The 24,360-nt window shown below is 36.2% G+C and overlaps 1 protein-coding gene across 2 annotated transcripts in view; it reads right to left on the reverse strand.

Annotated features, from left to right (window-relative positions):
• The window catches only part of ELP4 (elongator acetyltransferase complex subunit 4), a 335,509-nt gene that overhangs the window by 177,484 nt on the left and 133,665 nt on the right, over positions 1–24,360 (reverse strand). For both annotated transcript variants that reach the window (XM_075065212.1, XM_075065213.1), the window contains 2 exons: positions 12,612–12,720; positions 9,736–9,842 (listed from right to left, as the gene is read on the reverse strand). In XM_075065212.1, the coding sequence (XP_074921313.1) occupies positions 9,736–9,842; positions 12,612–12,720 (216 nt within the window). The remainder of the gene's footprint in view (positions 1–9,735; positions 9,843–12,611; positions 12,721–24,360) is intronic.

Here is a 24,360-nt window from a genome sequence, read left to right on the forward strand (position 1 = left end):
TTTGTATGGAATATATGTTATACTCAGAGTTTGCCTATAAAAGAAAGTTAGTCTGGAATAAGATATGGTGTGAATTTAAAGATGAATTATTCCTGACTAACTCCATGTGTGGATACTCTTATTCTATAATACAAGTGCCTTATTACTCTTCAGCTTAATCCACTTGATTACACTAATTCGGAATAAGGAACTCTTCTTCCAGAGTAAGAGCATCTACACACTGTATTAATCAGAAATATTTAATCAGGAATAACTATTCAAGAATAACTCCCAGTGTAGATAGACATGCCCTTTGATACGTAAGGTATTTTCTATCCTTACTAACAATATGTGTATCACAGAGATACCTGTTACTCTAGTCAACTTGTTCATAATTTGTATATTTTAATATTAATAAACTGGGAACGTGTCAACCTCTGTTTTTGGTATGGGAAACACAAGATAAACTGACCCATTTATTTACAGACTGAACAAGGGCATTTCATTCTGTAGCACTGACCCTTAGTCCATTACAATATGTCCAAGTGACCTTTAATTGAACACATGGCTTTGTTTCATGCTCTTCCAATGGTGCAACAAAACTACATTACAAATTGGTATCAATATTTCTAAATAAAAGAATAACTTATTTAAATAAAAATGAATGAGACTTTAGCTTATTAAAAAGGAACTGCAAAAACACTGTATTACAACATTTCAATTGTCAAAGTTTTGAGGAAGTTAATGGAATTCTCTCTGTAAACAGAAAGTTAATTCTGTTAAAATATGAAAGATACAGTATACTGTAAAGTATCTAGAAGTTAGTATTTTTCAGTTTTGTTCTGGTGATATTTGCTACATTATCTTCATGCATCAATCTCCCATCTGACCAGTCAATATCAGCCAGGACTACTTAATATTAACTGGTGACAAATACTGGCAGAATTTTCTAAATTAAAATGTCTAAATAGTAGTATATTCAGATTCAGAAATTTCATCTTCTTCATTTTGCAATAATATTGTTTAGTTTTAAATTCAGTGCAGTACAAAGATCTTATTACTTGATTTCTCATTTTTCTACAAATTATCAATATTCAGAAATTTTTTAAAAAAGAAATTGCATTTCAAGTATTATTTTAGCCAAAGTAACGATAATTTTAAAATAACCCAAACCCTAATCTAAAGTGTACTGTCAGAATTTTAAACCCATTTATTTATTGAAATTATTTGAAAGAATGTAATACATTTTTGACAGGCAGTCTTTTACAATATTGAAATCAAATCTTTGATGTCATCAAACCCTTCATATTCTGTGCCTTATTCCTGGAAGGCTCATGCCAAAATGATTTAGTTTGATTTTCTGTAACAATGGTAGGTTGGCTTGACAGCATCTGACAAAACAATTCAGTGAAGTATACCATATCAGGTAAAAAGAACCTGAACTGGCTACTAGATGAAATAACGTAGAATGGATCATGGAGTTATAACATGGAGTTATAAGGGTATTAATTTTGATTAGGATCTCTTGTTTAAGAAAGGTAACATTTAATTTTATGTGAAGAAAATTTCCATGCTATTATGCTTACCCTCTTTCCATCTATGCTTCTAAAAACCAAAATGAATATATAATTCTAAAAAACAAAATGAATATCTTAAATATTACAGAGAAGATGGGCAGGTGCATCAATGGCACAATTTGGAGCAATTCTGTCTGGACTACCATTAACTTCCACTACAATTTACTATAGTATTTTTTTCACATGGTGTACAGCCAGAGTTCCTTGAATCTGCCATCTTCCAGCCTCTGAGCTGAAATGGAATCTCAACTGTGTGACGTTCAGGAGAAGGCAGGGAGCAGTTCAAGAACAGGGAGGAAGTATTCAGAACAGCCACTATCTTTCATGTGATCCACCAAGCCCAACTGCTTCCAAAGGGGAATCAAGCCCCTGAATTGTAGCCACTACCCAAGCTTTATATCATTAGTAAATCAAAGAGCAATGCTTTCTGAAACACTCAAGAAAACCTCATAGCCTCGTCATTTTGAAACTTTAGGTGAAGTGCTGCCTACTACACTACAAGTACATCCACGTAAAAGGATCAAGTTACAACATGGCTGTCCTCCTGTCAAAGAAATGTCAGCTTCCATGTTGACGTGTAATGAGATCTCAATATGTTTTAAGAATCATACTAATACTTAAGCACAATCTTTAAAGCACAGGGAGGGATGTCCTGTTTACATGGAAACTGGATCCTCCAACATGATTGTATATGCTGTGTACTGTATATAGGACTTATACCTGCCAGAAGTTCATCCCAATACACAGGAACTTAGCTGAGTCTTCTTGATCCATACTTAGGAAACTATAACTTGACTAAGCGGCAAAGAGTTCTGTGGCACCTTATAGACTAACAAACCTATTGGAGCATGAGCTTTCGTGGGTGAATACCTACTTCGTCGGAGGCATGTATTCGCCCACGAAAGCTCATGCTCCAATATATTTGTTAGTCTATAAGGTGCCACAGAACTCTTTGTCGCTTTTACAGATCCAGACTAACATGGCTACCCCTCTGCTACATAACTTGACTAAGGGTACGTCTACACTGCACGATTATTTCGAATTAGCTTAAACCGATATTACAAAACAGATCTAATAAAATCGGTTTAGCGCGTCCACAGTGGGATCCCGATATCGATTGTTTGCGTCCATGGTCCAAAGCTACCATCGATTCAGGAGCGGTGCACTGTGGGTAGCTGTTCCTCAGCTATCCATAGTCCCACTTCCGTGTTGAGAGCACAGTGCTCGATGGGCAGAAACACTGCCCCGGTGGTGCGGGTACAGCTCACCCCTCCCTTTGTGAAGGCAGCAGACAACCCTTTGGCGCCTTTTTCGCGGAGTGCATTGGCAAACGCCATAGCACAGCAATCTTCCCTTTTTTTTTCCCGTGGTGGTGGGGGGAAATAAACTGAGGAGCTGTTCCCTGAACCACGCCAGACCCTGTGTTGACCTACAGACTGGGAGCTCAGCCAAGAATGCAAATAATTTCAGAGACTGCTGTGGACGTGGGATAGCTGGAGTCCTCAGTACCCCTCCCTCCCTTCATGAGCGTCCATTTGAGTCTCTGGCTTCCCGTTACGCTTGTCACACAGCGCTGTGATCCTGGAGTTTTATTCAAACGCTTTGGCATTCTGTTCTAACGGAGCTGCATACAACAGATTTGTCTCCCCTACAGCGATCAGACCTAGTATCTCCCTCGCGTCTATGCTGGAGCTCTTTTTCGATTTCAAATGCATTGCCACCGTGCTGATCAGAGCTCCACGCTGGGCAAGCAGGAAATGTAATCAAATTCGCGGGCTTTCCTGTTTACCTGCCCGCTGCATCCGAGTTCAGATTGCTGTCCAGAGCGGTCAGTGCTGCACTCTGGGATGCCGCCCGGGGCCATAACGTCGATTTCGTCCACATGAACCCGAATCGAGTTATCACTATCGAATTTAGCGCTACTCCTCTCGTTGGGAGGAGTTCCGAAATCCATTTAAGGAGCCGTTTAACTCGATTAATGACGACGTCTGTGAACGGATACAGCGTTAAATCGGTATATCGGCCATTAAACCGATTTAAAGTCGCAGTGTAGACCTGGCCTTAGATTCCAATAAGTGATTATTTCTAGCTTCTAACAGTTTCTTATTACAGAGCAGAGAATCCTGTGACACCTTATAGACTAACAGGTTTGGAGCATGAGCTTTCGTGGTGACGAAGTGGGATATTCCACCCACGAAAGCTCATGCTCCAAAACGTCTGTTAGTCTATAAGGTGCCACAGGATTCTCTGCTGCTTTTACAGATCCAGACTAACACGGCTACCCCTCTGATACTATATTTACACAGTTTATGGCCTATGTTTTTTTTTTAAAAATGTTACCTGAAATAGTTAGTTAATTTCATATGTATTGATAAAATAGAAAATAATGCACCTTTATAAAAAAAAAGTGAAATATAATCAGAATTGAGATGATCATCAGTGAAGGTTGCTCTGAATAGAGAATTTCTTGGAGAAAGAAGCTTAGGAATAGATGATATAACTATTCAAACAGATATAGATGTGTGTATATAATATACATAATTTTACTTGCACATAACTTTATTATACAAAGATGTGCATCTCTCTGTACACACATACATATATGCCATATATGTTGATGACAGGATTAATTTTTCACATCAGCAAAAATAGCTTGGCAATATTATCCTCTTGAGTCAATATGCAGTTATCACTATTCTCAATGCATTTAGTGAATGATAACTGTGAAATATTTTTGGGTGCCTGGTTCAGCAATATAATGGTCTGACAGAGTGCAGATATGCTGAGGCTCAGAGTTCAGGTCTTGAGCTCATCCCTTTATCCCTGGGCTAGCAGAAATTGGGAGTGCTACAGGACACAGCTCCTGAGGAAGGAGAATGGCTTTGGTTTGGCCTTCAGCAATCCCTTCTGGTTAAATGAAGGTGTCACACTGAGACGACCCAGCACATGTCTTGGAAAAAAATGGGGAGAGGAGAACACAGCAAAAAGGTTAAAGTATCGGGATTCAAGAAGGAGACCCTCAAAAGCAGTGCTTTATGGTAACTTTAAAAATCCACCATGTTACAATCTTCCTAACATAATTAATGAACGTGTAACATACACTGAAGTGACTATGTAGTTCCAACTGACACCTGGAAGAGCTAGCCAGTTTTGGAAATCATCTCGCCTCTAATAATATAAAACTTCCTTAGGTGGTGAAAAAACAAAAGTCCATTATTTTGATTGCTGTAGAGAACTAACATATTTATTAAACACACACACACTTTTCTAGACTTTCTCCTAAATTCATAGCTTTTTCCTTTGGCAGCAATGGATATGACATTAAAAGAATGCACAACTGATGCAGAGTGCTTCAGAGTACAGTCTGTAAATGCCTGCCATTGAGATAGTAGCTACTTTACTGCCACAAGAATACTCTAATTCTAATTCTTTTCTGTATTTTCCTCTCCTTCCCTCACGGAACACCTTTGAGAGATGTGACCTTTGAGTTCAGGAAACTCACTACTATTAGGCTACATGTGGAATTGCAGCATAGCTATGATACTGGGCTTCAAATAGAATTGTCTTTTGCATACAGGATATAAAGTTTATCCTCGAGCTTGTGCAGGTACTATTTTAATAATATTTTAATAATTTAATATTTAATAATATTTTAATAATTATTTTTCTTATTTGTACAGGTCTGAATACAGAGTGTTTGCAACTAATAATAATTTTATTTTTTCCACAACAATTGTAGATATTCTGAGACAAAGTTTGCACAATAAAGGAACAAATATTATCTTGTAAATTTACTAAATGGCCATTATCTGAAGACTTTTTTTTTTAAAAAATCAGGTGTATAACAAAACAATAGTAATTTAAAAGATTATTTGTATGAAGTTCCTCATCTCTAAACATTTCTCTGAATTTCTTAAATGATTAACTTTAACAATATAATAGGAGTTTATGACCACCACACAATAACAAAAGAATAAGAATCTTATTCCAACTGTCTTATCAAACCAGGTAATGATGTCCTGCCAGCCAAACTCAGAGGGAACATGCAAAATAAATACTAAAGGAAACAGGCCTTAAGCCGCCTAAGGGAAAGTCAGCAAGATGGCAATTTCAATCATTTGGAATAATACTAAAGCAGCCCTAGGCTCTTCTCAGAATGGAAACATGTCACTGTTACCGCAATATTTCAACAAATCAGAATGCAAAAGAAAAGAACACTTATGTAATCACATTGGTAGAACAGCACTTTACTCAACATTTAAATGGAAAAAAATTATGAAGAAATTCCCTTTATGTGAATAAGTGTAAGTGAACATAAATGACTGTAAGAAAAAAAGTTTCCTTAAAGGTCTGTAGGATTTCAAAAGCTTGTCATTTAGAAACAGTTTTCTTTAATATTTTTGGTACAAAGGGCTTTTAGAATGACAAGGAAGTGGTTACACTAAGAAAAACTATGAAGAAGATGAGAGGCATGTTTCAAGGGAAAATCTAACAAATGCTGATACAAGTTACACTCAGTTATACACAAAAAAAAGGTATTTAAACACTAGCCTGGAAAGTTTAATTAAGATGAATAAGCTTGTCATACATTTAACTGAGAAATCAAAAAATATTTCAAATATTTGGGGAACTTACCTAATGAGTAAACTTTTAGTGTGTGTCTAGTCATGTAGCCATCTTTTAGTCAATCATCAGAAAATCAAAGGCAAATTGGCATGACTCAACCTAAACTTTAATACCGCATGATTGTGTCGTGTAAGCTTGTTTTGTGCGAGGGCTGCTGTGGTTTTAGCAGAGAGATTAACAACCGGACCTAAGCTGGCCTCCAAACCTTGCCCTGCTGATGCCTCAAGCCCTTTGAAGTCTGACCATCATACCTGGCAAAACAACAGTGGGAACCAGGCTGGTGTCAGATCTAATCAAGTTGCCTGCCTCAGCATAGCTAACTATGGGGTACACTAATTGGCCCAATTGCGGATTATACCTTTTGCTACAGATTCAAGACAATAATTTAGTCAAATGATGGTTTTTATCTCCTTCTAATTAAGATTCCAAAGTGAGAAGAAATAGGATTAGACAGGCTAACTTCAAAATTTTGTCCTTTAAAGTGGTATGCACATTAGATATGTCTATTTTTCCATGTTTAAATATGGCAACAAGTAAATGTTTTTGGGAAAGATAAATACAACTGTTCTAACTCTTATTAAATATAGCCATGTTTTCCTGCAAATAGTTAAGCTAAATATTTTAAAAGTGAAACATGTAAATCCATAAGAACACTCAGAGTATGTATTTTAAAGGTGAACAAATGTATCAGTCTTCAACACAAAAAAGTACTCCCCCCTATGGAATACTTTTTAATCTAAGTAACTTTTACAAAAACCAGAAACTCATAAAAGACTATTCATTATCTTAGATAAATTTTCATATACAAAAACTTTTAACAAAGCTAAGCTGTACAAAGTGTTACTATCCTCTTAGAAATAATTAATTCTATTAAAAATTTGTGACATCGAACTAAGCCTTTTTATTGAGGGCCAAATTATAGGTAGTTAAGTTTATGGATGTGAAAAGCAAGTCTGTGGCCCATTAGGGACTTTAAAAGTTGACACTGTGATGAAATAGGAAGTTGGACAGCTTTTTTGAGGAGATAAAGAGGCCTCCTTCACTGCACACATTACAAATGTTGCCACTTGAGATGCAGTAGTCTAGTGATGAAAACTTCCTTGAAGCAATTTTGTCACAAGTCACAGGTTGTGCTTCCCTACCTCAGCATTTATAATCTGATTTTAAAGATACACTCAGGTAGAGTTCAACATCACCTTCCCAGTATGTTTAACATACTTTACATAGCTACTTTCATGTTGTCTAAAACTGTAATGTATTTAAATATATATTCTCATTTCTAATTCTGCTAAACTAGACTCTACAAATGCCCTTAACTCTTTAAAGTCTATATTGTTTTTGTAAAGCTGCAATATTGCTTGTAAAGCACATTGTTTGCTACCTTTTGTTTTTGCCAAAGGATTTGGAATTGACAGCTGACACATTACATTTTAACTGTAGTATCCAGTTTTGAATGATTCTATCCAGATCCTACTTTTTTCATCAATTTATTTTTTTCTTCTGAAAAAGTGCCATGCCTTCCAAAGCTACCCTGGTCAGTCAAGCTATGCTTGGCCTTCTCCTTCTAATATAGGGAAGAAGAGAAGCTTATATGTATTGTAGCTTGGTGCAATGGGTAGAGGCATATCACAGTAGAATAATGGTCTAAGTTGTTCAAAGAGGACTGACTTGTCTCAACTTGGTTTGCAAAAAGTTTATCCCCATCAAGAACTGAAATTATTCAAAAGGGGCCCCTATCTGAACAATGAGGGTTGAAATTATTCAAGTGGGTCATCTACCCATCCCTACAGCAACAGTTTTTTTCCAAGGGTTCCATAACACCCCTGATTCAAACTCTTTTGTCCCTAGGCTAATGAAATTCCTTATACAGAGCCTCCTGATTTGGTTTTTACAGCAATAGAAAGTGGTAACCTTAGATCTTGCAGACAGAAGAATTATCTTCTGATCCAGGCAAGAAAAATTCAAAATATTTCAATTAATAGATAAAATAAATGTGAATTTAATATAGTAGAAAATAATGGTGCATATTTGCTTGTGTTACTGAAAATAATTATAGCTTATGTCTAAACCCTGGCATGAATCTAGGACTGATTCAAAAAAACCTAATAGTCTTTTGATAAAGTGAAATTATGTTAAAATGGTGGTTTATTCATTTAACTGTATTTTCTGAGAAGTGGGAAAAAAAAATTGAAAAGAAATCACCTTTAAACCCCGGCCCCTCCAACAGTCTCCTTCATGCATTTGGCTTTAAGTGGCTTTTGAAGGGAGTATCTCCAGTTGAGAAACTTCTAGCTATCATGCAGAGATGACCCGAATGAAGAACTGGCTGACCGATTAACTATTAACTACTCTCAATAGGATTAGATAATTAAGGACATTGATGACCATTAATTAGGAGGAGGGTACCTTAATTTGTCACTTGATAGGGCCCTTTCAATTATTTATAGGTTAGGGCTACTTACAATTGTGAAGAGAAAGCGGAAAAAAAAAAAAGCAAAAAAAAAAAAAAAAGGGAGAAAACCCTTAAGTTACCTTATCAAGTGGCCAGCTAAAGAGGGCAGAGGGTCAAATAAGGGCCAAAGTGGTCACTTAAGGGTGAAGTCCCAAACACCAAAGCAGTGCCAAGCCACATTGACCATCATTTGGTGATGAAGTAAAAAATATGCTAATTTATTGGTGGCAATTCTCTCTTTTATGGTTTCAAGCAGTTAAGACAAGTGGCTTGCTTAAGAGCTTTTCATTTGAAAAGAGATTAAACAAAATGGTTTGTCAGGACTCCTTGGCTGTTTTATGTCTTTGTTAAAAAAAATGTTCAGACTATACCAATGACTATCATATCATCCAAAATACATTAATAAATTCATTAATAAATACATCAATGCTAATTGCTTAATAGTTCTATGTTCATTTGCTCTTTAGCAAGATTAAAATGAAATACATCTTTTGTATTAGTCCCTTCCATCAGGACCATATGTATAAAGGTCAGAGAAAAAAAGTTTAAATTTGGTAGAAAATTTACTAAAGGACATTAGGGTAAGTGATACTGTGTTTAAAATGACATAAAAGAGCTAAAGGTGATTTCGGTAATGAAAAGAAAATGGTTTTTGAATACTGATAAGGACACTTATCCCTTATGCCACATACAATTTTAGGCAGCATTATACATTAAAGTCCCTCAGCTGGGGTAATAACATGTAGCTATTTTTCCATTCACTAACACAAGTAAGAGTAAGTCATTAACATTTAATTAAACATGCTCCTGACATCCTCAGAAATATGTATGTCATGCTTTGTTACTAAAGGTTGTGGCCTACCTCCTATGTACATTCTAAAACAAAATAAACTGTTTATGCATAATCTGATTTCGTACAGCTAGAGAGACTTATTTTTAATTTGACTGCATGTTAAAAATAATTTTTATAAAACCATTCTAAATAGCTGAACCTCAATTAAATGAACATGTAACAAAAGTTAAAGTATTTCACAAAACTAAATGGTAGGACTTGCTCCACCTTTCGGGTTCTAAATAGTGAAAAAAAACTGTTTCTCTTACCTCAATGGTGAACAGCTTCCTTTTTAATCTAAAAGCAAGGTCCTTCGTGCCTGACACATCACAGATCAAGCTATTAAGCTGAGGAATCTTGTGCACATGAATCAAACCTTGTGGAAAGAAAAAGTACAAGGAGGAAAAAATGTAAGAAAATGCTGTCATCCAGATGTATAAATTAAAGAGTCTTACAGCAGAATTCTGTATATTTACACACACTCATCCTCCCCTTTTAAAACTGCAGCTTACTACCAGGAGCAATGAAGCAAACGGTGCGATTATACTCATGTAATCAAGCAGAATAAGATAAACAGAAATCCTTGTGTGAGGAAAACTAATTGCACTTTGGTACAGAAGTACAGATGTAAAGAGGGATCTTAATACTTGTCAAAACTACAGCCGGTTTGTGTGTGATTTTCTCTTGTATTTACAGTAAGCAAATATGGCTATCACCTTGCATGCTGCCCACGGCACCACTGAGTGATCTTTATTTTATTAAATGCACCAGTAGGCAGCCAGCAAAACAAGGCTTATGGGTTACTGATAACCAGTGAAGCTGTAACGAAAAGTATTTCATTTTGTACCTTGATAATGACTTTTAAAAGTGTTGTGGTACACAGCATTTTAGAGCACACTCTTTGATAAATTTTAACCCCTACCATCATCACAACAAAAATGAATTTTCTACATGCAAGACTTTTACATAGCTGTTCTAATTTTTTTTATAGCAATACTAGGTACACTGCTAGCTCTGCATTTCCTCAGTTGAAACTCAAGCTGATTTTTTCTGACAAGGACGCTGGATGGTTTTTGTTCAGCCTAATACAGTGTCTGAACAATCTAGGGGTCATTTTCCACAGTCGAAAACTAAGACTATTCTATAATGCTCTCAATTACTGGCCTACATTTGATATTCACAAATTCAAGGTGTCTATATGAAAATATTGCAGAGGCAAATTCAATGTTACATTAATTTAGAAGAGCTATCTCACTTGAAAATGGCTGCTGCAAGGAAACAAATTAAGACCAGTGTGGGGTATTTTTCAAATTTTTACTTTTTTTTTTTAGGTGGAATTACAGAAGACAAAGAGGAAAAAAGTTTCATACACTTTTAAATAGAGTTTTACAAATATCATCCTATTAAAAAGGGTCTTCTAAATTTTTGGGAAAATGTTATAAAAATAATCAAAAACCTCTTTTTCCAATTAACTGAATTCTAAGAATTCTTTACATAGTTCAAAATGTGACCATAATGTACAGGTAGAGCAGCTCCACCTCAAACAGAGCTGTAAAATATTATTATACATGTTTAATAAAGTGATATTATGCACAACCTTCAACCTTTACTTACTTTTCACAAGTTTAATGCAAAACTGTAGGCTTTAAAACAAAATAATAAATTAAGGATTTACTCATAAATGCAGCAATGTCATCAAAACAGTCTACTGAACTTTGTCTGTAGGCAGAGCCTTGTGTTATCTGCAGTGAATAATGCATCTTTTACAAAGAAATTTTCAGGAAAAGAAACCACACCCCAAAGCCATTAGAAAAATTTCAATCCTGCAAATCTGATCAATTTTTAGAGTTTTAGATAAAGAGTACCTATAAGAAAACAAAAACCAGTAAAGCTTTTATGTTTAGTATTATTTATTGGGACAAAAAAAGTATTTAACATGCGTTTTTAAAGTAAATACAGGATAGGAAAGGCATATATTGTCTTAAAGACCTCCTTCACTATTAAGATAAGTTCTATTACATTAAATTAACAGAATTGTATTAGAATGCAAAAATGCCACATAGGGCCTATACAATAGGCAAATAATTTTTGTAGTAGCTTTTGTTCATTTTTTCAGCCACTCTTTTCTAATAATCAAATGTACATTCTTTTCTTTTCTTTCTTTTTAAAAAAGGTTTGCTCTGATTTATGAAACTGCAGCCTGAATACATACAGTAGTATAAAAAGTGTTCTTCAATATCATTTCTGCTTCATTTTCTGTGCTCTAGCATGGAAAAACATTGCCACATTTTCACATGCTTACAGCAGGCTTCAAATAAGCAGTTCAGTCTTTAGACTAGAGGTTTCCATGGAACTACAGTAGTATCACAATAATAATAGCAGTAATTTATGTGCACACATATCACCACTCTGGATTAGCTAAAACTGTTTGTTATTCACTGCTTAGGCTATGCATATCTTCTAATCTTTCAGAATTTAAATAGTTCTGCTACCTAAACTTTTATAAAATCTTTGTTAACCGAACACAATGATTAAACACTGTTACACATGTTGAAAATAGAAAGACTGGATGGAATAATAAGTTTTTCTACAAAAATCAGTTTCATATTTATTTTTACCTTCACTAATTTCCATACTTAGTGCTTTTGAAGGAAGAACTGCCATAATTAAAAGCAGTAAACAGTAAATTATCATCTTCAAACACAAAGTTTTGCATACTGCATCATTTAGCAGTTCATCTGCTTAAATATATCATGTTTTTTCATGTTCTCTATTTAAAACTTGGCAGATCAGAAATATTGATTTCATGACAAGTTCAGCTCACTGGTCAGATGATTGCCATGCCTCCCCTGCATGTGAATTCCCCAAAGCCTGCCTGTTGAGATGTACATCTGATTGAGCCATGCCTCAGTAATATGGCTTGACAACATGCAAGGAGTTGCCATGTTTCCTTTGCAGCCTTAATGCACTTTACTGAAAAATTGCCTAACTCAAGATTGGTTAGCAAGGAGTAACATTTAAGAGGTATATTCCAAAATGAAATCAAATGCTACTTCATAGGAGATACTCCAATAGGAGAGTAAGCTGCTAAGTGCCCTAGAAGAACTCCATGCAGACTTTTTGCATTGCTAAAGATGGACCTTACCCTGGTAATCCTTGTATAATGGATTGGTTTCTCTCTCAGAGCCGATAAATGATTCAAGACCAACTACTGTATCTGACAAGTTTGTTACACGTTCCATAATTGCTTTATTCTGTAAAACATGGAAACAAAATATACATCTTCTGTGATGAAAAAGATAATTAATGTTCTGAGAGTAGTAAGTCTTTGTCTTCTAATGACAAACTGAAGTGAAAATAGGTCAACAATACCTAGAAATAACCAGAAACTAAAAAAGCTTCCAGTAATTTGCATCTAAGGAAAACATGCCCTAACTAAAATGATCTGGAGAGAAAGCTGACTGAGAACTAAATTTAACACTTTTTCTAAATCTTCATTTTGATTTATGCATTTATTCATATTGAGAAAGATTTTCAAACACATACATAGCATTAGATAGCTAACTTTCATTGACTTTCAATGGAACCTAGATGCCCAACTACTATTTGTCCCTTTGAAAACCTTATCAATTGAAAAATGTATTGAAATATGATATTGCAATCTTTTCCAAAATGCATTACCCAATTACATGTTTTAGAATAGTATAAAATGATAAAGGATATCATTAATAATAAGCAAAATATTTTTCCAGTCATTTTTGTTTTTCTTCTGAATCAGAAAATACACTGTGGAACATATAAATCCAAAAACCAGTAGTGTCGAATTTCCATTTCTCGATATATTTTCAGTTTAGTTGTGATATTTTGGGCTTAAATCTCCTCTCTGATATTTGAGAGTGTATTGTCATATGCATCCTAAAATCAGCTACTCTGTTTGCACATAAATACAATACTGAATTTTACAAGACAGAGAAATGTGCACATTGTATACCAGAAAGGGAGACCTCCATATTTAACTGAAGAACAAAATGTGCTTAAGAGATCCTTTGTAGATGCCACTGTATGATGAGCAGTAAAATATGATAAAATTATGATGAAAAGCAGAATGCTTCAACTTAATCAATGTGCTTATCTTAAAGCAGTCCCAAGAGTTTTTATACTCTGTCCTTGATAGTTGTGTACGCATGCCATATCCACCATATTTTCAGAAAGTAGCAGGCCCAAACAATTACCCCCCATTTCAGTGAGGAAGAATTAGGCCATCATCTGATTCTAAAGGCTTTTCCATAGCCTGATTCTCTTTCCTAATCATGTGCCCCACACTTACGGAAAAAAGGCTATCGTAAATATCACCATCATATGAGATTATCAGCTATACAAAGATTTTATATTATATATAAGAAAATTTCCAAATACAAACAATGATTTATATCCAATATTTAAATAAAAGTAGATCTAGATACATTGACACAGTCACAGATAAAGCACATTATACTGCAATGTATAGGATTTTTAATTTAAAAAAATATAAAATATAAAACCCAATATCCCTCAAAATACCATATTTAACAACATACTATACTTCTACTTGACTATTGAGACACCTGCAAAACACATGGGGAAGGTGACTGTTTCTTCTTAATGCTGGTAGGAAAGTGTCTGAAAACCACTTTTACATCAACCCCCAAAATAACCTGCTTCTGCTCCACTCCGGCCAATCTGCTTGGGGCAGCAGGACCAATCCCATAATGCCCTTCCCCATGTACCTGACGTAATTCAATCCTGTAGATTGCTGACCTTTCAAAGCCACCACTTGTGTAGGGGCCAACAAAGCTTGTTTTCACATGGAGTCAGACCTCTGTGAAGTCATTTCATGGTGAAGGGTAATTTGCTGTTGTACTCTGTCTTACTGGTTAGAAAGGAAATTCTAGGCGATCATTTGGACTACGGTAATGAAGTCTGACTGCATGTCTTACTCACACCATTATTACATCACACCCTAATGACATATACTACTACAAAATTAAAGCTGAACTTGTGAACATTTTCCCACTCCACAACTACCCGGTCAGCAATAATGCTATACATTAACCCTATATTTCAGAGGCTCTTGCTCGTGCTAATCTACAGGACAATTAGAAAAAGCAACTGTAAAAGTGTAGTGAACAGTGAGCTCTGAGCATTCAGACACTTGAAATTCCAGATTTTTTTCTAAACCAGGTTCTTTAGCAGGCTATGAATATTATTTTTATTACTAGTATATTACCAACCTGCACAAAACCACCACATAGATATTAACAAATACAAACTAAACTAATAGAAAAGCAAGAAATAAACTTGTAATCATACTATACTTAAAAACAGTTATCAAAGGCCATTACGTGCTAATTTTGGTAAATTGTATGTTATAAATGGTGTGGTAAGCTACTTTAGGAACAGAAGATGCTCAGGCATTATCAAGATGACCACAACATGCAAAGAAATAGAAATTATAAAAATAACAGCCACTCATTTTGGAACTGATTCAGGAGACCATTTAAGTACATGTTTAAGTCCATTCTTACTTAGGACAGCACTTAACCATGTTTAACTTTAAGTTGATAGTTAAGTCCAATTGGCTTCAAAAGGATTTAAGAAAATGCTTAAAGTTAAGTTCATGTTCAAGTACTTTCTTAGAGTGGGGCTTTAATGTTCAAGTTGGCTTTGTTTTAAAATATACCAAAACATTCTTCTGGTTTGGAGATGAATACATTTTATGCATAGAACTGTCATAACACAAACATGTTTCTTTCCATGGCATTGTTGACAAAGATCTGTTTATATCACATATTTTCCAGTTTTCAAAGTTCAGCATATTAAATGTCCAATCAACACTTATGTCAGCACACAGATTGTTGTGATGTATGGCATGCTGACATAAAACACACAAATCACGTTGCCCCATCTGGGCTTGAAAATTTAACAGAGCTCTAAATCTTCCTTCAACCCTATACAAATCTCCCACCAGGTTCTGGCGGAAACTTGGCATGTCTGGAGATGAGCCATGGCATGGCTAGGAGAGAATAGAATCAGGAAAGAAGTTTGCTGGCAACTAGGAGAGGCATTGTTTTAAATTACGTGAAACAATCCTGGAAAGTTCTCTGACTTGCTAGACACTTTGCAATTTTTCTAAATTAGTTACTTCAGCCAAAATGTAATTATTATAGCAACATGGTAGCGATCCTATAGTGAATGTCTTGGTGGGTATTCCATTCTACTCTAGTTTCTAATCATAATTGCAGCCAGGAATTCTCTTCTTGACTGAAATTTGTCATGTTTGGTCTCAAGCCAAATATGTATGTTCGGGGGAGGGAGGTGTTTTTTGTTTTAAATCTGAAGAAAATCCATTTGGTCATCTTTAAATATGAATGTGAAAAAATATACTTTAAGATTTAAAAATATTAATTTATAAGATTTTTTTCTTCTCAGACAATTCCAAAGTTGCTTTGTCATACTCCTTCACTCTTGACATTTACGTAGTCCTCAGTCACTCTGTATGTTTATTTTATAAATAAACATTTCTAAAGAAATTAGGGATGAATTAAAATGATGTATGGACCATAAACATATATGGAATTCTAGTGCCATAGAAATATATAGGGCCATATATATTGAAGTGTGCACACTGACATTGTTTCCATGAGGCTAGACTTCTGGAATCACCCCCTCACCTACCAAAAAATAGTTCAAGCAATCCTGGTTCATCAGGATTAACTACTTAGAGAAAATCAACTACTTTGACCCACTTTGCTACCCTTTGGGCTGGTCTACACTATGCGTTTAAACCGAATTTAGCAGTGTTAAACTGATTTAACCCTGCATCCGTTCACACAATGAGGCCCTCTATATCGATATAAAGGGCTCTTTAAACCGGTTTCTGTACTCCTCCCCGACGAGAGAAGTAGCGCTGAAATCGGTATTGCCATGTCGGATTAGGGTTAGTGTGGCCGCAAATTGACAGTATTGGCCTCCAGGTGGTATCCCACAGTGCACCACTGTGACCGCTCTGGAAAGCAATCTGAACTCGGATGCACTGGTCAGGTAGACAGGAAAAGCCCCGCGAACTTTTGAATTTCATTTCCTGTTTGCCCAGCGTGGAGCTCTAATCAACATGGGTGGTGATGCAGTCCCAAATCCAAAAACAGCTCCAGAATGGACTGTACGGGAGATACTGGATCTGATTGCTGTATGGGGAGACAATTCTGTTCTAGCAGAGCTCCATTACAGAAGACGAAATGACAAAGCATTTGAAAAAATCTCCAGGCTATGACAGACAGAGGCCACAGCACAGTGCTATGTGACACGTAACAGAAAGCCAAAGAATCAAATGGAGAGCTCATGGAGGGAGGGAGGGGGTACTGAGGACTCCAGCTATCCCACAGTCCCACAGTCTCCGAAAAGCATTTGCATTCTTGGCTGAGCTCCAATGCCTGAAGGGTCAAAAACATTTTCCCGGTGTTTCAGGGTATATGTCGTCAATTTACACCTTCACCCGAAAGAAAAGGGAAAAAAATGTTTCTCGCCTTTTTTCAATGTCACCCTATGTCTACTGCATGCTGCTGGTAGACGGGGTGCTGCAGCGCTGAACACCAGCACCCCTTCTCGATGGCAGATGGTACAATATGACTGCTATCCACCGTCATCATCAGCCCTTGATGCTCTGCTGGCCTCGGTAAGGTCAGCTGGGGCGCCTGGGTAAAAATGGGAATGACTCCGGTCATCCCTGCAGATGGTACAGAACGGCTGATAACTGTCTTCATCATAGCAACTGGATGCTGAGCTCTATCATCCCCCTTTCATGTCTAAAGAGAAGATTCGTTACTGCCTGGACTATCATAGCAGCAGGAGGCTGGGCTCCTCTCGCTCGTCACCCTTTAATGTTTTGCCTGGACTATCATAGCAGCTGGAGGCTGCCTCCCCCTCATTTTATGTCACTAAAAGTCAGTATTTCTTATTCCTGCATTCTTTATTACTTCATGACACAAATAGGAGGACACTGCCACGGTAGCCCAGAGGGTTTGGGGAGGAGGGAAGCAACGGGTGGGGTTGTGGCAGGGACACCCCTAGAATGGCATGCAGCTCATCATTTCTGCAGGATCTCTGGGCTCTGACACGGAGCGGCTGTGCTCTCTGGTTCTCTATACACTTGCCCCATATCTAGGCATCGAGGACTGACTCTATTTTTAGACAAAACATAAAGAAGGGAATGACCCGGGGAGTCATTCTCATTTTTGTCCATGCGCTCCCGGCCGACCTCAGCGAGGCCAGGCAGGAGCACCCATGACAGCAGCAGATGGTACAGAACGACTGATAACCGTCATCTCATCGCCAATTTACAATGGAATGGCAGACAGTGCAACAGGGATGGTAACCATCTCTGCTACCGTGCAAAGGCAAATGAATGCTGCTATGTAGCACTGCAGTACCGCGTCTGTCAGCAGCATCCAGTACACATACGGTAACAGTGATAAAAGACAAAACAGGTTCCATGGTTGCCATGCTATGGCATCTGCCAGGGCAATCCAGGGAAAAAGGGCACGAAATGATTGTCTGCCGTTGCTTTCACGGAGGAAGGATTGAGTGACATTTACCCAGAATCACCTGCGACATTGTTTTTGCATTGGGATCTCAACCCAGAATTCCAATGGGTGAGGGAGACTGCAGGAACTACAGGATAGCTACAGGATAGCTACCCACAGTGCAACGCTCCGGAAATCGACGCTAGCCTCGGCACATGGACGCACACCGCTGAATTAATGTGCTTAGTGTGGCCGCGTGCACTCGACTTTATACAATCTGTTTTACAAAACCGGTTTATGTAAAATCGGAATAATCCTGTAGCATAGACATACCCTTTGTTTACAAATCCTACTAGTTCCCTTCTAATTATGAGCCTCAACCTTCCTTCCAGAAGTCAAAAATTTCCCAGGTTCCAAATAGCCATCAGTTCCAGACAGCACAAACCTATGTTTTACTTTGTACTTTCCCACTTTTTAAATAAATTAAAAACCAGGAAAATTGAATGCAACATATTATTTTAAGTTCTCATTCTTTATATAGCATTGAGTGAACACAGGTGAAAACTAAAAAATTAAGCTTCTTAAGTAACACCAGCTTTTCTACACTGGATTTATACATAAAGTTTTACATTTAAACAGGAATATTAGTAATTCATATTATAGATGTGTCATGAAGCCTAGTTAACAGCGTTGTGACAACTTAAAATTTACAAAGTTAAAGATATTCAGAAGCTTCAATTTTCATTATGACCTTTGTATAAACATAATTTTTGACATTTAATTCTATGCTCCATTTGAAATTAAGGACTGCAGTACTATGTTGCTTTCCAAACAAAGGTTAGAAGTGTCCTTTGGTGAGAGGAACTTCATTTAGCAGCTACCCTGCTGAAAGACATTGCAGTTACCCCAGCATTAAGTTTCTTTAAATCATGATCTAAGGTGTATATATTGAATCAAAATCAAATTAAAAAAAGTTTTAAAAGTGTTTCATTATCTATAAAAGTTAATTAAAGAAACCACAGAATAATTAGCAATGGATGTACAAAACTATTTAAAACAAGTAAACAACATACAGTTCATATGCAGCATAGCCCTGGATAAGATTACAAAACTTTCAATCATTCAACATTTACATTTTAGTTGCTTTTGTCCATGGTATTTAGTTGATAAATTTCAGCATAACAAGCAAAGGAATACTAGTTATTATCCCCACATATTGGGGATACTCCCATAAAAGTTTGTAGCTGAACAGGCATTATTTGATAATGGATGTGTAAGCCATTGGAGGTCTCCATAATAGTTAAATCTGTAGTTGTATAGATTTCTGCCATTACCAATAGGTGATTCTTCAAAATCCTGACACTTTACAGAAAAGGATATGAAAGGTACAGAAATCAGTCAGAAGGGGGTAGTTCAGGTAAAAATAATTGGCATTTGACTTCTGAACTAAAAGCAGATTTAGATGTATTTTCCCTAAGTTTTTAGCACATCATCCAAAGTAGACTATGACTATTACAATCATTTGTTTATTTCTCCTGCCTTACAATCTATGTCATGGAGCAGAATTAACTAGTGATACTATAGCAGCTGTAACCTAAGTTAGGGCAGTAAGAAACACAAGCTCTGTGTAATCCTTATTTATTTTAAGTCTTGACATTTTCTGAAAGGTTATGTGTGCAATAATATGGTAATACCTGCACAATATACCAGCACTTACCACTTGTCTTTACTGCTTAATCCCCAAAGTACAACTGAATCGAAAGGATAAATTATTAATACTTAAGAAACAACTAAATTATTTATCTCCATTTGTTATTAATTACCGCTACTGAAATCATAAAATTACCCATACAATTTAGATCATCAATAAAAATTAAAGAATGCTTTTAAAAGTTTTTCCTCCCTGAGCTATCACTAGGCTATTATCCAATAACTATTAGAGATTAGATTTTTATACTAATTTTATAATGAGACAATACTTGTTTTACCATTTATAAATCCATGAAATAAGATAAATTTTAAAGTGGTCTATTTTAAATAAGTATATTAACTACAATTAAGTATTGTAGCAAGTAAAATGATACATTTATTTTGTTTTAAAGCCGAATTTGCATTTCTTCCAGTTCCAAAATTCCTACTAACTTCTTTCTGCATTTTTGATGCAGAAATAATTTGGGATCAGGCCACTGATATGTAAAAATCTACTTATCAAATGGATTAAGCAACTCTACAGAGCTGGATGAAGTGTTGTGAAATCTATGGTAAATGGCAGAAGCCCTGAAAAATATATTCCAGGGGATTTCTACAAATCTGTGTGGCCTTCTGAAGTGAACATACTAGATTTAGGCCCTAATCCAGCAATTTGATGCAGACCTCCATCTTGTGAAGAGCCCTACCCTGCCTTCACTAGGATTATGACCAGGTGTAGGGGACTACTCACAGGAATCTGATTGTAAAGGCCTTACTTATTGTTCATGTGTTCCCCTAATTTTTGTTTGCACCCATGTCGAGTTTATACTGGTTTACAGTTATACTATGACTAGTACTTTCAAATAATTTCATGTGACCAACAGAAGAAAAGAAAAGTAGAAATATCTATAGAAAACACACATTAGATATCTTCATCAAAAACGGTAAAGGAATGGTGAAGGTATCATTTGACCAAGGCATATGAGTAGTATTAATTATGAATTTTGTTTTTGTGTTATTCTGTTAAGAGTTTCTTTTAATAATGATGTTATTAATTTTAATACCTTACATGTATATAATATCTTTCATCTGTAGAGCAATGTGCTTTACAAAAATTTATTCATTAGTGTGACAACACCCACGTGAGGTAGACAAGGAAATATATTTTCACATACCACTGAAATGCAGCAACCTCTGTGATAGGACACAGAAGTGAATTCAGTAGTGCACATTAACACTAACAGTGCACATTAGCACTAACAGATTAATACCATATTTGAAAATACTGGATATATCTGAAGTAAAAATTTAGCTAGGAGATCAGAATTAAACACCCGACTCGTACTGAACATGTCATGGGATCTTTGGTGAATATGAGTTGTCAGGGTCTATTTATTATTATTGTTATAACCTGCATCATCATACAGTCTGAAAACCCTACAATATTAAAAATACTTTAGTTATCTTCTAGAAGAAAGACCTTCACAGCTTTGTTAAAGTGAATAGATCTGGTGATTAATGTGTGTGTCAGACAGGTCTGACTAAGTTATTTTGGGAAACATCGGCATTAGCAGCTGAGTTTTACAACTTGCTCTAAAAGGTGGTGAAATTTAGAGCTTAGCCTTACCTCTAGTGGGAGTTCCATAATCATAGAACTCGCATCAAAACCTTCAAAATATGGCTCTATTAGCCACAGAGTTCCACCACAGCACAAGTAGATGCAGGAAAGAGAGGAGCTTAAAAAAGCGATCAGTGAGCTACCAGGGTCTTATCTACTTAAGATCTTAACACAGCCTCAACTATAAAATATAAAGACCTTGAAACAGAAACAGAATTGAATTGGCATCTGTCTCAGAGTGTGGAGCACACATAGTGTAGGGAATGCTGTGACAACTGCAACGTTCAAAGTCCTTTAGGGTCAGCCCTACATATAGAGCAGTAGTCCATTCTGGAGATGACAACGGCATTTATCACTTTCAGTAAGCTTGCATTACAGGAAAAATGGTCAATCAAAAGTCCAGCTGAAGATAATAGAGGCATTTATAGCTTCTGCTGCTCCCTGGGGCATTCAGAAGTAATAAAAAGTCTAGTAGTTTCCCTTCATCCAAACATCATACCATGAAAGGAATTACAGAAGAGGTTCAGACCTGCAAGACATGCAGAACCAGGGGACATCCGTATATTGATGGCACTTGTGTTTGCAGAGCGTGAGTCTCTCACCCAGTAGCCTTACATAGATTTTGAGTAAGAAAGGCAACAAAAATTCAGGATATCACTTCAGGATTCTGTAGCTGAGAACACTTGGGGAAGTGGAACAGCTAACCATCACTATCCCTTAAAACCAGTGTGAAATATACAGGCGGAAGTCAATGTTAGAGTCTTACCATCACCGCCTTCTCAATAATCCTATGCAGGAAAGAGAAGTTTAAGAATAAACGGCAATTTCTGGAATCATTCTTGAACCTATTTAAGAGTTACAAGTACATTGCTCTCTGTCAAGGAATCATTAACTAGTTTTGATACTATCAGTAACAGATCCAGACATCCTTCAGAGATTTTCACCAAATAAGAGAGACAGGAATTCATTTAGTATGTAATGGCATTGCTGTCCCCTTGTAGCTTTATAATTTCCTGAGGGACTGATCTAAACTTGGTTAGAGAAGTAGTATGCTTTCTCACTTACACTCTGGTTCTACTTCAACAGGAGACTAACCCAGTAGTAGCTGACCCAGTCTGATGAGACTAACCCAGTAGTAGCTGATCTCTTTATGTCAAGATGAATGCTCTGCATGAAAGGAAACTCCTATCTCTGGTACTGGGCATAGAGAATCCTGGTTAGTTAGCCAGTTCACTATTCAAAACAGTTCCACTCATCACAACTTCACAGCTTTTATGAAAGGAGAGTGACTTTCTTGTTTGCCTCGCATAAGTAGCATAAAAACATATATGCACTTTGAGCGCAAATTGACTGGTTTCGGCTTTGGTTTTCTACCATTTTTATTCCATTCTTTTTCCTTCTTATTTTATGTGCCAAAGGCTATTGGTGAAATACAGGGATCTGTACAATACATTCGTATCATAGGGGGCCCAACAAGACAAACAAAGTTACTATTATTGCAGCATATAAAATCTATTTAAATAAGACTTTTCATCCGTTCATCTTAAAATGCTTTATAAAGGCAGGTTAACACCAGAAGCCTAATTTTACAGATAAGTAAACAAGTAGAAAGAAGTCAAATGACTCGTCCAAAGCCATGGAGCCAGTCAATGGGAGTATTGGGAACAGAACTTGGGTTTCTTGATTCCATGTCTGGCGCCCATATGCTAGACCATGCTACTTCCAATTAAGCACAATGCACAAAACTCATTCGTTCTCTTCAAAGAACAATTTTTTGCCCCCGTTTATAAACTATGGCCCTGACCATCCAATAAGCTCTGTGTAAGCAGCCCTCTGTACCGTCAGAGATCTCTGATAAAGTCGATGATTGCATAACTTCAAGAGATTTCCTATTACACAGTTTTAGTCTGCTAGTAATATGCTATCATCTAAACTCTGTGGCTACACTGAATATATTTAATATACAGTAAGTTTAAGTGGTGCAATTGTCCATCTATACTACAGAAAGGCATTTGATGGAAACTACTGTATGTTATTTGTATTCTGCTAATTGTCTGAAAAATGTAACAAGAATCCTATGCTACAAGTTGTTCATAGCAAGCTATGAAATATGCATGCAAAAAGTGAAGTAAGCTCACCTAACAACCACATTTTGAATCTCCTTTTTCATTCTGTATTTGAAAATCATAACAAAAATGCTGAACAGCATGCATTTAAAACTGTGTGACTTAAGGAAATCTTTAATATTCTTGTTGGGAATTGTTCATTATAGAAACAGGATTAAAAGGATGAGACCCCAAAAAAAGGCATCTTTTGTTCTCATTTTGACTAAAAAAAGTTATGCAGTATGTTTACCAATTTAGAAACGGCTGGATTTTCTGAAACGTCTTATCCTTAAATGATTTTTAAATGGAATGTATGTAATTCACAGATAGTTAAAGCACAGTTCTTGCCTACATAAATAATTACTAATACACAAGTCTCAAACAGAGCATGGAGCTCTTTTTGCAATCAAGTGGCAGGTTAAAAATACTAAAGTTTAAAATAATTTTACACTAACCCCTTATTGAGTATAAAATTATAGGCTGTCATCAGGAGCAGGCTGGCAAAACTAGGTCCAGATGGGAGACTGCTGGGAAAAAAAAGCTGAGGTAGGTGGGAAAATGATGGGAATCCAATGAAGACATGACTGCTCCCTCTGCTGGCAAGGCCCTCACCTGCTTTAATTTTTAACTAATGACTAGCGTTTCTTTAATTATTTAGGATATAGCCAATAAATAATGCACAATGTTCCTTCCTCAGTCTGTTGCTGTGCGTTTGCACATTTTTGAACTCATGGTGCCCTGTTTTACTAGAATAATTTGTTAAAACATTAGAGCTCACATGGTAATCAAGATACCATTACTGATACTATATTTTAACTGCACTTGGCACAGAAGATGATATTATTCTATTTACTTTTATAAAAAAGCTGATTATGTTTTTTAAAAAGCTATGTGTATTTCATGTTTAATTTGCACACTTCATTC

Source organism: Chelonoidis abingdonii, chromosome 4, assembly GCF_003597395.2.
Source record: "Chelonoidis abingdonii isolate Lonesome George chromosome 4, CheloAbing_2.0, whole genome shotgun sequence".
Lineage (NCBI taxonomy): Eukaryota > Metazoa > Chordata > Testudines > Testudinidae > Chelonoidis > Chelonoidis abingdonii.